Genomic DNA, 14,693 nt, shown 5'->3' with positions numbered 1-14,693 from the left:
AGAGGGAGTGATGTCATTTGTAACTGTGGAGAGTATCTCTGAAATTGCAGCCCTCCGCAGATGGGCGACTGCTCACCGAGTGAGAGGAGGAAAAGGAGACCCGTCCGACTGTGGTGTGACACACTGCAGTGTGGGGTTTTATGGCTTGAGAGAAGGAGAAAGCACAGGCTGGCAGGGTGAACAATCTGTCTTTTAACATGCACTCGTGTGCTTGTCGCATAAGCTTTGTTCAAGGGAAATATGAAATTACATCCATGTGCACCCACTTAAGGAATGTTGGTGGGTGTAGGCTTTTCTCATGCCTGCCTGTGAAGGTGAGCCTCCCAAAACATACTGGATCTCATCCACCTTTGCATCAGATCAGCCTAATCCAGCCAGGATCTCTGCCTCTTTCATTTTGAATGGATCTTGCACGTGTACTCTTATGGCTAGCCAGCAGTTTTCTGTTGAGAGATGTAGAAGCTGCAGAACTCCAGACTCTGTATCTACATAGCAGAGTCGAATTTGACCCATGTTTGCAGGAGTCTTCTCTTGTGTTTTAACATGTTAAAACTACTTGTGGCCTGTTTTGAGAATGCAAAGCACCTTCCTTTATTAGGTCAGTGTGAACATGGAAGCTGACCTCATTCATTCCTCCCACACTGTTCTCCTTCATAATGATACCTTTCAGTGCTACAAAAAGCGGTGTGCTTTGAAACTGGTACTTCCTGTCTCTGCAAAGGGCCTTGTGTCAGTCATTTTTGCCCAATAAAAATCAGGAGTGTGGTTGATAGGCTACCAGGTCAACCTTGGTGCTTGCTTGTTTATACCAGTACAAAAGGTGTGTCAATCTGCTGCCAGACAAATATGACCTGAAAGAGTTGTGTGTTGTTGTTTTTAAAAGAGAATTTATATACCACATAGCATTTTTGGAACATTCTCTTAAGTGGTTTGCAAATATATAGAATTTAAAATCAAAATACAGTAAAATATACAAATAAAGATCAAAGTACAGTAATTGCATTGTAAAAGTTTCGTCACTTAAATGAACAAATTGGCAACTGAACATGGTAACCTGCTCAAGCATCGGAATGAGGCCTGAGTAACACACAACCAAGTTTTCGGATATGTTTGAAGCATATTGGGGGAGAGTTTTCCAGAGGGTTGGGGCTACACTTGAAAAGGGCTCTTTTTGTAAGGTTTCCAGATGGCAATCCACAGTCTCTGATGACTGTAAAGGTCAAGTTGGGCTATTGTAGGAAAGGCTATCTGCTGGGTATTCGGATCTCTAGTTGTTTAGAGATTTATGTGCCCGTAACAAAACCTTGAAACTGGCTCAGTAGCAGATAAGCAGCCAGTGCAGATCCCTAAGCACTGGTGTCATATCTGTAGAACTAGCCATACCATTTGGTATTTTAGCTGCTGCATTCTGTGCTCACTGCAGCTTCCAAACCAAGTGGAAGGGAAGCCCCACATAGAACAGGTTGCAGTAATCGAAGTGTGAAAGTTGCAGTTATTGGGGTTTAATATGACTGTACTGATGCCCCTCCCTCAAAAGAAAAGGTGGGAAGTTTCCACATTTCTCCCCTCTTCTGCTGGAATAATCTATGCATGTGTTTTAATCTGAAACCAGGTTCTCTTGATAAGTAGTGGAGCTTTACAGTTCCTAGTTCCTCTCTCAGGGAACCTTCAACAAAGACACCCCCAAGTTAGATCTGCTTTCCTTCCTATCATAAACTGCATCAAATATTTGGTTCTTTTGCCTGGGCACCTTTGGTATGTATTTTAAATAAGGGTGCCTGTTGCTCTGCGAAAGTCCTGTTGTAGACTAAGGAGACAGATTTAAGTCCTCAGGGTCTAAGTGCCCCTGCTAGACATCGTTGAATAAGGGACATTTGGTGGGTGGGGAAGCTGGTAACTTTGATATCAAAGCTTGGCCTGATAGGTCATCTGCTTGTGAAGCATCCTGTTCTGCAGGATTTATTGTGATACTAAGCAGCACATGGTCAACTCCCATCCTGCTTGGATTGCAGGATGCGCAAAAGCCAGTTGGTGCGTACTTTGCCTGTCCATTTAGGAGCATTTCAGGAAACATCTACGTAGGTCACACGGTTTAGATACAGAGAGGAAATGATTCTCCAACATGTTGCAGAGGACGTTATCTGCAGAACGTTGCCTTTGTTCTGACTCAGCCCACAAGCCTACCACCTGGATATGAAATTCACCAGTTCTTTGCACTGGTTCTAACTCCCAATAGTGACCATCTAAAAATTCATCCTTACGTCTCCTGCAGACTATGGATTCATCCACATCTACCACTTGGAATTAATTGCTTAAAATATAATGGTAGTCTAGATTATCTAAATGTGCAAGGCTGATAAAATGCAGAGACGGGAAGCCACCCTATTATGTACAGAAAGCTTTTCTGAATTTAAAGGCACTGCTTTAGATTTGAGGAAATATTTTCACCCCTGGTGTCTGGGCAAGATATTATGTTATGTCAGCATAACCTGCATATTAAGAGCTGGTAAAGTTGACTCCTAATGCTATGGGAGGTAATTACCCAGCAAAAGGGCAAATATTGAGAGGTGATGAAATGTGTTACCTGGTAACTATTATGTTCTGCATTTTGACTATCTCTGAAGGAAAACAGGAAACCACCTTTTACCGAATCAAAACTTTGGTGCACTTGGTTCAGTATACTCTACACAGACTGGCAGCAACCCTCTAGATTTTTCTCCAGAATTCTTTTCTCTCTGATTCTTTTTGTGGAGATGTTGGGAAGTGAGCTTGGGATCTTTGCTATGCAAAGCCTCTGCTCTTCTAGTGAGGCCCTGAAGCTGAATGCATGGATTCCGCTCTCTCTTAAGTCCATGAATCAGAGCCACTTCTGAGTAGACAGTTTATAGCCATGAGAAATACGCACATATCATGTCGGGTACAAAGAGCAAGATCCTTTCATTTATTTACAGTATTTGTATGGCACTTTTCTGGCAGACCTCACAAAGCGGCTTACGGAAGATTATTACAACAATAAGCACCTGCTTTTTAAAGAAGGGTTACAAAAAGTGGAAAAGACAACCTGTTTGTTTAGAAGAAGCTGTTGGTGTTTTTTCTCCCCTCCCCTCAGGGCAGGTGGTCCCTTCAGATGCCCCCGTGGTGACTGTTCCAAGTTTTTAAAAGTTTTACACAGCTTAGGACCCAGGCGGGTGTTGGATCATCTTTTCCACCCAGTCACTGAGTTTGCTGTCTTAAAGCTCTCATTTGGGTGCTTCTACCTTTGGAGGCAAGGCAGTGACCTGGAGAGAGCCATCTCTGAACTCTTTCCCCAGGAAGTTTCACCTACATCATGGTCATTTTGACAGCAATCAAATACCTTTTTATTCCTCCAAGCCTTTTTAAAACCTTGGAAGCCACTGTGACAGCTTTATCTGCTGTTTTGTACTATACATCATCAGCTGGTTTTTTTGTCATTCCTTTGGAGCTTTTTTATAACTACTACTACTACTACTACTACTACTACAACTGTGATCCACTCTGTGTGCCCCTTTTGTGTCAAAGATGTGGGTTATGCGTCCTGTCAACCTAGTTCAACCTTCATAACCCTCGATTTCATGTCACCCTTCTTCAGTGCTGCCAGACAAGGGGACTTGTTTCTGCATAACAATTAAAGCAATGTAATTAGTTTACCCATAGTTATACTGTGCCCTCAAGTCATACGATGATCTTATATTGCTGCAGTGAGATGGCTGGACAAATCTGAGTGTATTTGCATAAACAGTCCTACATGGACCTCCCCTAATTCGAATTAGTCACTACCCTTCAAGTCCAGCAAAGCCCTCCTAAGGCATTTGCAAGTGCACCTGTTGCTGGGGTGAGAACCATTAACTTGTGTCAACTCCCTGTGTCAACCAGCAGCTGTCAATATAATTTTGTTATCTGAGTTGCGGGGCCCTCTTGATTGGCAGCGTGGGTGAAGTGCTAAATAGTTTTCTTTTTCCATTTTAGGAAAGATACGAAACCCGGGGCAAGAAATGGAAGGTGTTTAGTATGCATTGTTCTCTTCCAGAGTTTCTAAAGGTTTTATTTATTTTTTTACGTGTTAAAAAACAAATCCAGCAAAGACCAAGTCAGAGCCTTGGGGCTGTTTTTCCAAGTGAATTACAGCCTTTTGTGAAGAGTTTTTTTGGAATACGAACACTGACAGGCTGTCCTCTCTAGTGGGTGCTACTCTTCCTCTGACAGTTCATCAGCCAAACCCCTGACCCCACCACCCTTAATCATCCTTGCTTGTCAGTGATATAATTGTGCGATTACCAACACCTCCCCCCTCCTGGACTCCTTTCAGATTACTAACAATAGTGCATGTGAAATACAAAATGTAAATGAAGCACCCAGACTAATTTTTCGGCCTTCATTCAGATGGACTCAGCTTGCATTCCCCTCCTTTGTCTATGAACATGACTGATGAAGGCTTTCAGGAACTCGGGAGGCCTTCAGTGTAAACGGAGAGGCTGACGTCATGGTGTTATCGATTTGGGGATTTCACTTTCAGTCGCAGGCTGTGAATGAGCATTGGGGAGATTTCTTCAGGAGAGGGACGCAAGAACAAACGGCTACCAACTCTACCTTTATTGGTTTAGTTCAGAAGATGGGCATTTTGGCCATTGTTGAGGAGTGTTCTGCATCATCTTAAAAACGGTTCGGGGGGGAATATAACTTGTCTTCACCTTGCCTCCCTGTTTCGTATCCTATTTGAAATTCAGGTTTTTAGTTGAAGAAACTGGCTCTTTTGCATATATTCCTTTAAAGCACCATGTATGTGGGTGGTGCTGTATTAAATATTTTGATGGGAGTGTTTAATAAAATAATTTTGCATATTGAATTCAAAGTGAGCTCTAACTTAATTCTGTGTGTTCAGTGCCTCCTCACTTCACCTCAGTGTAGTCTGCATGGTCTTACCAGGGTCAGGAAGGTCTTTATTTTGACCTGAGAATGGATAGATGTGCTTTTTATCTAGTGAGGTGCTGGGAACAGCCACAACTGGAGATATGATGAAGGACTTTTCCCAGGGAACGGGGTGTGTGGGAAATAAAGGGTCCAAATAAGTAAAGATATGCACATATATACCTAGAATCCAAGGCTACCATTTGTAGTAGAACCGTGACTGAGCAGCAGTGAGGCCTGGGTAGACCTGACTTCTGAGAAACTTGTATTCCAGATCCAGTCCTCTATTGCTTTCCATGAGTGACTTGGCGTCCAGACAGCTTCTTTCCACCTCTAGCTGTAACCCTGAATTCTCTCCCTGGCTCCCTTCACCGCTTTTAGCCCTACAATAAACTTTGCAGCCCCCTCCATCATCGTGTTTCCTGAAAGTGGGGGAGATGACATGTTTTTAGTAGGCATTGTAAAGAGTACAGTGAAGGCAGACCTGTTCAGGGAAGTTTTTAATGCCTGATACAGTAGTACCTCTGGTTATGTAAACTTTGGAACGCAAAAGTGGCAAACCCAGAAGTATTTTACTGGGTTTAGCCACATACGCAGAAATGGTCCTCCAGTTGTGAAAACCTCTGGATCCGGCCGGACCTCTGGAACGGATCCCATCCACAACCAGAGGTACCACTGTATTTTATAGGAAAGTGCAGTTTGCTCTTATTTAAATGAATAACTGTTCATGTGCACCTGTCTTTGCCCTTTGCCTTTGTTTCTCAAGTAGAAGCCCAGTGGTAGGTGAACTATAATTCAAGATATCAGGATCGTTTTTCTATGGGGCTAGTAGTGATTTCTCCCTGCTTCAGGGAAGACCATGCTAGAAGACTTGAAAAGGATGTGCTCCTTTGTATCTAAGGGTGTCCTGACAACCAGTGTTTGTGTCAGTTGTGATTTTAAAGCTGGATTTGTCAAATGTGTGGTGTGTGGGTTGGCTGTGAGTGATTGTTTAGGAGTTCCAGCTGGTACAAAAAATGCACCAGCCTGTCTCTTGTCTCCTGACAGGAGTGGGTCACTAGCAGTATGTTACACTCATGCTTTGGCATCTGCAGTGGTTCCTCATTCGCTTCTGATCACGATTCAAGGCTTTTTTATGTTAGTTTAGGCCTAGTGTACTCCTGTGTTCCACTGAAATCTTTGTGGTTGACCAAGAAACGCCTCTTGACTCTGCCATTCATTCTAGTGTTGAAGGGAAGCAGAATTACCCATAGCTGTATTGCTTTATTCCCTCGAAGATTACAAAAAACCTCAAGCCTTAACTTTTAGCAAGTGTTAAAAAGGTTTTTTTGTTTTTTTTCTGTTTTGTTTTTGCTCATTGGGCCTAAGCCAATCAAGGTTAGATTTTTTGGTAGATGCTGTTGTAGTGTAATATTTACTTTGATTTAGGCTCCTGTTACCTGTCCTGTAGTATACCGAGTATTTTAAAGAATGCAAATTAGCAGTCAATCATGAGTCTGATATGCAGTTGTATTTCGAGTTAGCTAGTCTGGTATTGATGTGCTAATATTCATCAGGACCTTGACTTGTGGATCTGCATTTGTCCAGGGTATGGAATGCTATATTTTATTGAGGAGAGATGGTTTCAATTTGCATCCTTGCCATGGACTCATCTGTAGTATTAATAATAATAATAATATTCATTTTTTTTAATACCCCGCCCATCTGGCTGGGTTTCCCCAGCCACTCTGGGCGGCTTACAGCATATATCAAAACATAATAAAACATCAACCATTAAAAACTTCCCGATACAGAGCTGCCTTCAGATGTCTTCTAAAAATTATGTAGTTCTTTGTCTCCTTGACATCTGAAAGAAGGGAGTTCCACAGGGAGGGCGCCACTACCAAGAAGGCCCTCTGTACTGTTACATATGAAGGACTGTATGTCTTGTGCTCACTACATGGTATTGTATAATCCTAGGCTCCTTGTTGATCTTTTAATAGGAAACATCTTGAATCAGTTCCCTAAACACAGTGGCTGGATGTCAAAATAATTGCATGCGATGGAAGAATAATGGTGGTGGTGTTGAACATGCCGTCTTTGTTTGAGCCCTCTTTAGTATATGGGGCCACTGCATTTCCAAGTTTCTTTACTGAACACTGAAAAATTCAGGAGTACTCCAATGAGTATGTGATAGGTGTTGCCGATGTATAACCAGTCGTTGCATTTATGTCTGGGAATGAACTTCGTCTTAGGTCACTGTAGATGGTAACTATAAGGAAGGCAATGGATTGACTTTTCCCACAATGTATGGGACAGATCATCTGGTTAATCCCTTTGCCTGTGCCTTATTGAACATACCATTCTATTGAGGTCAGAGTTTTGCCATGTAAAGTGAAATCTGTTGAATGTCAGGTGCGGCTGAAACAACAAGGTTGTTACCAGATGCCTGGGGGAAATGGGGTACTGTTGTTTGGGAATCTAATGAAATGCAGCTCTGACTCCCACATCTCTTCCTCACAGACGAGCTCACCTCCGCCTGTGTCTAGAACGTTTAAAAGTTCTGATACCACTAGGACCTGACTGCTCCAGACACACAACCCTCGGGCTGCTTAACAAAGCCAAAGCACATATCAAGGTAAGAGCTGCATCTCTTTGTGTTTTTCCAGCACGTTTCAGTAAGATTAGTCTGGTAATGAAGTTTTGATTATCTAGGAGCCATAATTGCACTAAGGAAAGTTGACACCCTACCTTGGAGGATTAGTACCATAACATGATTACATTGTAAGTTTTTTCTTACAGCATAGTCCTATGCATGCTGACTTGAAAAGGGCTCAGTGAATTCAATAAGACTTTACTGAGTCCCAGTAAGTGTGCATAGGATTGCAGCCTTAGTTTGGCCATTAATGCACAGATCGACCTAGCATTGGGAATACTGTTCCTGAAATGCTACTCTTTGTTTTTAAATGATTCTTTTAAAACTCCAGAACATTTGCAGTTTCACAAACCAGGAAATTCACCAAGAGTTTGTCTTGCACCAATGCCATTAAAATCAACAGGAGTTGTGCAGGACACTGCAGTTTGTAAGCCATTGGAGTCAATTGAAAAATATTTATTGTGCAAACGCCATTAATTCCAGCAGGGCTTGCACTGGAGTTTTAACAGACTATAATCACTATAATATCCAAACTGCGGCTCTCAGCTTCATGTTCGAAACTATAATAGAAAGATACCAAAGTTTAATGAATTCACTGCAGGAGAAGCTGCAGTCAGATGTGGGAAGGTTTCTGTCTTCCCCAGCCTGTTCCTATATGCAATGAGTTTATTGCACTTTACTACGTGCGCCTAAAATTTATATCTGGTGTGATTCATTATGTCATTAATCATAGTCTTAGAATGCAGATTTTTCCACAAAATTAAATTAAGAGTTGGATCATTTGAAATGATGTGCCCTTCTGCTGGCATTCTTTGTAAATTAACTCTCAAATATATTGAGTGTATAAATACCACTGAAATACTGAAGAAAACAGGATAGTAAATAATATGGCTGAAATCATAAGATGTTTACTTGGCTAGAATTTCTCCTGAAACTGTAATATGCACAACTGAAATAAAAATAGCAGAGTGTCCCTTACTGCCTTAAAGACTAACAAAATTGCTGCATTAATAATAGCAGCAGAAGTGTAGTTTCAAGTTGGGCTTTAAACTCTTCAGAGATGGAAAGGGGGGAAATAGTAGAATTTGAGCTGGATGGAATTGTTAAAAATCAAGCCCAATCTCAGAAGCAAGGCAAGACCAGTGAAAGATCATTCAGCATAATCTAGACCAAAGTGTGCCATAGAGAGAATCTGATGTTCAGCACAAATTACTCCAGGTAACTTAAGCAAGTGAGCCAGGCCACATGCTATAGGGAAATGCTGCTAAGGACCACCAGTGTTAACTGTTTGGTTTTTTTTTTTAATGCCCTGAAAAGGGAAAGCCAGCACAATAGTCAGTAGCAACACAAAGAAAGAGCCAGACTGTTTTGAAGCAACACAGCAGGTGCTCGTGTTTGCAGTTTTTCTGACTCTTCTCCTGATGGTTTGCTTTAACAAAGGGTAGTGCCAGGCTCACAGGGATCAGGATGTGCTTAAACACACTGGAACAGCTCAGGCTTAGCAAGGGAGGGGAACCGTGCTTGCTTAAACGGATGGCATTAGCCTGAGATGACTTTAGAGTTATGCAACATGCTGGCCATCAGGAAACCCTGTGCACTGGCCTGGTAAGATTTCCCAGCTGCGATCAAAGGAGTCTGCAGCAGATTACATAAACCACTGTTCAACTGGGAAACTGCTTCGAAGAAATACCTAATAAACCAAATGAACAAGGGTACACCAACCTTTTTAAAAAAAACCAACAACTTCTAATGCCTTTTCCACTTAAATAATCTGAACAGGGCTGAATGTTCCTGGGTCAGGAGACTATGATCCACTAATGGAGAGAGCTGACAGTGCAGCATCCCGTGTTAATTAAGCGCTATACTCGATCTCCCCTTGATTTTGTCCTGTTAATTACTCATCAGAATCCTCACAGAGATGTTTTCGTTCTTGTTGCCACCACCAGCAAGCTGTTTCAGTGCCACCCGAGAACATAATTCATTTCAGATGTTAGTCAACAGAGGGAAATGAGCCTGCAAAAAAATACTAGGGAAATCCTCTGTAAGGATGTAAGAAAAGGTTCATCTCGTCCAGCATTGTGTTCTCACAGTGGCCAACCAGATGCCTATGGGAATCCCACAAGCAGCTCTGGGGCGCAACAGCACTCTGCCCACTTGTGATTCCCACAGCTGGCACTCAGGGGCGTCATGCCTCTGACAGTGGAGGCAGAACATACCGTAGCTGTCAAGAAACAATAATTTGCTTGCTTTTTTATCATGGCAGAAACTTGAAGAGGCTGACAGGAGAAGCCAGCACCAGCTTGATAACCTGGAAAGAGAGCAAAGATTCTTAAAGCGAAGATTGGAGCAGCTGCAGGGCTCTCAGGAGATCGAGCGAATACGAATGGACAGCACTGGATCAACCATTTCCTCAGATCGCTCTGATTCAGAGCGGGGTCAGTATTTCATCTGTGACTTTAGAGAAGGGTGCAGAATTTTTGAGGCTCCCTTTCCACGCATCTCCCCTCCTTCAGCCCATGAGCAGCTTGAATCTAATTCACCTGGCAAGGCAGCCTGCTTTCAGACATCTAAAACATTATTTCTTTCGTGGTAGTTTCTTAACAAGGCTCACGGCTGGAGTCAGATGAGATGGGGTTCAAGATATCATTTTGACCCCATGCTGCTTTTCGTTTCCTGTTATGGTATTGGTTTTTGATTTTCACCACCCTGGCCCTTCACCTGGCCCTGTTCAACACAGAAACTAGTAGCACGAAGCACAATCCAGCGCAAAGATAATGGCTTTAAACCCCATTGATTTGCCATCTCCCAATGTGCACTGGAGTGTTTCATGTGTTGGATCCTCCAGTGACTGTGAAGAAGTGGGTGGCCATACCCAAATGTATTTCAAATTTTCTTCTTTTAGTCATGAGGGACCACAAAACATATTTGGGGAAAGCTCTCAGATTCATTTGTGGCAGAAACATCTCTGGATGCAAATGGTACCAGTGTTGTTACTATATTTAAAATGGATTTGAAAAGCACAAACTGTGAATACGAGAATGACATCACTAAGGTGTGACAAGATGATTTGCACTTCTTATCCTACATAGTACAGGCAAACCTCGGAGATATTGTGGGTTCAGTTGCAGGCCACTGCAATATAGCAAATATTGCAATAAAGTGAGTCACAGAAACTTTTTGGTTTCCTAGTGCATATAAAAGTTTAGACTATGGTATAGTGTGAACATCTAGTATAGTGTAAAGTGTGCAATAGCATAATGTCTAAAAAAGCCCTCCAATGTGCATATCTTAATTAATGTGACACAGAAGCACAACATGCATATGCTGTTGGAAAAATGACTCCTCCTTGACGCAGGGTTGCCACAAACCTTCAATTTATTAAAAACACAGTATCTGAGAAGTGCAATAAAGTAAAGCGCAAAAAACGAGGTATGCCTATAATTGGGAAGCAGCGTTAACCAGAATGATTGTCACATTAACACTGATAAACTCGAACCTAGTCTGCCTTGGCATAATATCAGTATATGTCAACATGGGGTTCTTAGATAAGATGAAGGGAATAGCAAAAATATTGTGCCCCAAGTTATTGTGTCTGTGCAGGATCAATTAGCAGCAGAGTCTCATCTCCCTTATAACACCCTTGCTAATTTGCTCTTGCTATGCTGGACTGAAATAAGGCTGTATGTATCTGGCATAGCTATTATTTTAACCTGATTTCTACATAACCATTGAGAAATCTCAGAAGTGGAGATGTTTGATATGTTTCTCCAGGATGACTCCAGATTATTATATATTGTTTCCCCCTAGAAGTTTGTTTTATCTTCTGAGGATGGTGAGCCAGTGTGCTTGATGACCCAAAGTATTGTCCATATATTTTTAATGGCATGGGACATAATGTGCCATGCAGTTTGATACACTATGTGGATTAGTGTCCTCTTTCATTAAAGCCTGTCTTTTATGGTTGCCTAGAGGAATTTGTAAATACAGGGACACACTTGCAGGTCAAGGCTCTTTGCTGATTCAGTCATTTGGAGAAGTTTCTAGTCTATATTTCTCCCTGAAGTGCTAGTTTTCCATATTCCATTTTTTTATTGTATGCACTAGAGCATTTCAACATGTGTTGCATTCTGAGATAGTACAGTTCCATGCTCTGCTGTGTGTTTTTTCTAAGTGTTTGAAACAACAGACTGTAAAAGGAGACTCTGTGCTAGGCATCCATTGGTCAAGATGGCTGAAGGTCTGCATGTCTTCCTGCTCCACAAATGACCCTTTCCTAGACCTCATTTGCCCTTGCAAATTTAAATCTCTGAGAACTCAAAAATTTAGAATGAATCGTGCAAATTAAGTGAGAGGATGCCAATTTACTTGTATTACTAATTCAAAGCGTAGAATGTGATAGTGTGTGGGTATAATTTGCATGCAACGATTAATGTGCCTTCCCTGGTTTGCAACAAAGCTCCTTGTTGTTGATTTGAGAAGGGGTAATCTGTTTTCTAGAGCAGCAGGAGTTCAGATTTACGATATTGTATTGGTAACTATCTGCTTAATCCAAGGCTGTGCCACTAGATATGAATTTTCTCTCTTGAGCTAGCAGCTGAAAGTGATAATCTAATCAATAACTTTCTAATCAAAATGACTGAAAATGTACTAAGCAGTTAAATAGTTGTGTAGTAATAAGCTCCTTTCCGTGCCCAGGAGCGCTCACCAATAATTTAAAATGTTTAATCCAAAATCTGTTAAATTGGGAGTCCAAATCAGCTGGCACCAAATGGGCTGTAATAATAATTCTTTCAAAACATTGATTAATATAACGACAGTTTCCTGACTTCTGTTCTTCCTTTTTCCTCAATGATACAACACTAGACATTTCCAAGCAAATCTCATGATGTGGCCAGGACCTTTTGCCAGTCTAGATTGAACAGTGGACCTACCCTGACACTAACTTGGGGGTCTTCCTTCTTTTGCAGAAGAAATCGAAGTGGATGTGGAAAGCACAGAGTTCTCCCATGGAGACGTGGATGATATCAGCACAACCAGTACAAGTGACATTGATGACCACAGCAGCTTGCAAAGCATTGGGAGTGATGAGGGTTACTCCAGCGCTAGTGTCAAGCTCTCCTTCACTTCCTAGAGCATGGTGCTAGGGCAGAGCAGATGATTTCTTTGGGGTAGTTGAAGTTCACACAGCAGAGCTCTTAGATACAGTATTTTTCTTCTCCAAACCGCACTTCAACAGCTAAGCTTGGACAGATGCAACTCTAGAATAGCTCTGTGGGTCCACAGGAGGGTGGGAACCTAACAGGGGAGTCAGTCAGTCTCCATACTGTCATAGTCCAAAATACTGACTTAGTGCTGAACCCATAGCTATTTTGACGTCTGAAGCAGGACTCCAGTTGTGCACAGCTGGACTGAGATTTGCCCATGTATAAGTGGATAGCTTTGCTAAGAGATTATTTGATTTGGACAAGGGATCTTGGTTATTCTGGCCCCAATCCTTTTTCTCAGTTTGTCATACCTTCTGAGAAATGGAATTTTTTCCATCTTCCAAATTTAGCAAGCTTTGTTAAGAGCCCTTGTGGTGCTAAATATAAATAAAAACGTTAGTCCAATATCTCATGATGATGATCTAACGCTAGTCCCAGATTGTGGGACAAAAGTAGCCAAGGTGATACTAGTTTCTTGGACCAGCCTCTTCTGATGAGTTTGCACAATTTTATGAATTACAAAACTCCTTTTTTCATTCTCCTTAAAATCCCATCACTTGATTGAAGCTTCTTTCCCCCTTTAACCTGAACGCGAGAACTATGGGAAGTTCTTGTGTACTCTCACCAGCAGTAGCTAGTCCAGTCAACACCTTCTGCCCACTAGGTTTCTCCAGTCAGCTCTGATCATTATTACCTAAGAGATAACAATAATAGTTAGAAGCTCTGCTCATGCCCTGTGAAAAGAGAGGTGCTGCAAATCTGGAAGCAATTCTCATTCAGCTCAACTTTTCAGCTGGACATTGTTTCAAGGCAAGAGCTTGTGCCGCATTATTTAGCACTAGGGTGTTGAGCTGTAAAATACCAGCACACAGTGCAACTGCTCTCTGGATTCAATGGCTACAGCAGTAACTCCTTGTCTATAGAGTGATGCTTCTGACAGAGCGAGACAGACAGACAGACAAGCCTGTAAAAGATATGATGTTCAGGAAAGGCACAGCCTCCATTCTGAGCCGCAATTATCCTTTTTTTTTCCTTTTGCAAATTATTTTGATAAATGTTTGTAAAAGTTGTTCAGGTGAGAGAACCTACATGCAACAATGTCTTTTTAGAACTCCTAAGCATGATTCTGCAGATGTCTTTTGTAACTAACACCAATGGAAAGGGACCCGTTTTTCTGCTGCCATGCACAAAAGGAACAGGGAACTCTCCTCGGGTTTTATGGCTCTTCCTTTTGATTTCCTTTATGGATTCCCTTTGCAAACTTTGCCACCTGGATCCAACCATAGTTGTGGGCCCACAGTTAACATGGCATGTGTCTCACAGTTCCTCAGGGGACGCCTCTCACTCTCCCTGAGCAGGAACTGTTGCAGTTGTCTTGCTGTTAACAAAATAAGATTGTATCCAATTTTTAAATGATTTTCCTTTTGCGATAAGCTTTCTAACCTGCACTTTGAGGTCTTCTTTGCTTTCACTTTTAAGTTTTTAACTACAAGGATTTTTATTATTGTTCCTTTACCAAGTTTAAACTTCTTTTTTTTAGAGACCTCATTTATGACACTTGTTTGAGACTTAAGTAATTTGCCTACCCCGTAATTACTAAGGGAAAAAAAGAGAGAGAAAAAAATGCTTTATAAAATTCATAACTTATTGCTGATTATAATTATTGGGTTGTTAATTTCAGTCCTGTAGATTTTTAATTTTATTATTCTTTAGATAGGGCTGGGCGACAAAACAAAAAAAACAAAAAAAAAACAAGGTAACCTCATTTAGCAGTGCAGTGGAAATGTGTTTAAATGTTAGCATATGGTTCTGCTTAATAGTAGCACTTTAACACCATTAAACATTTCTGTATCTGAAATGCACTGTGTTCTGCCATTTTGGTCACTCATGATAATATTTTAGAATTCCCATGTTCTTGTGCCTGGAAG

At 41.5% G+C, this 14,693-nt stretch overlaps 1 protein-coding gene across 3 annotated transcripts in view; it reads left to right on the top strand.

Annotated features, from left to right (window-relative positions):
* MXI1 (MAX interactor 1, dimerization protein) overlaps positions 1–14,379 on the top strand; it is a 73,674-nt gene extending 59,295 nt beyond the window's left edge. For 2 of the 3 annotated variants that reach the window (XM_053389248.1, XM_053389250.1), the window contains exons 4-6: positions 7,429–7,543; positions 9,825–9,996; positions 12,529–14,379. In XM_053389248.1, the coding sequence (XP_053245223.1) occupies positions 7,429–7,543; positions 9,825–9,996; positions 12,529–12,692 (451 nt within the window). In that variant the 3' untranslated portion in view covers positions 12,693–14,379. The remainder of the gene's footprint in view (positions 1–7,428; positions 7,544–9,824; positions 9,997–12,528) is intronic. The other variant, XM_053389249.1, reaches the window with a different exon arrangement.
* The last annotated feature ends 314 nt before the right edge of the window (positions 14,380–14,693 follow it).

This window comes from Podarcis raffonei, chromosome 5, assembly GCF_027172205.1.
Source record: "Podarcis raffonei isolate rPodRaf1 chromosome 5, rPodRaf1.pri, whole genome shotgun sequence".
Lineage (NCBI taxonomy): Eukaryota > Metazoa > Chordata > Lepidosauria > Squamata > Lacertidae > Podarcis > Podarcis raffonei.
This window is presented reverse-complemented; position numbering and strand designations above follow the sequence as displayed.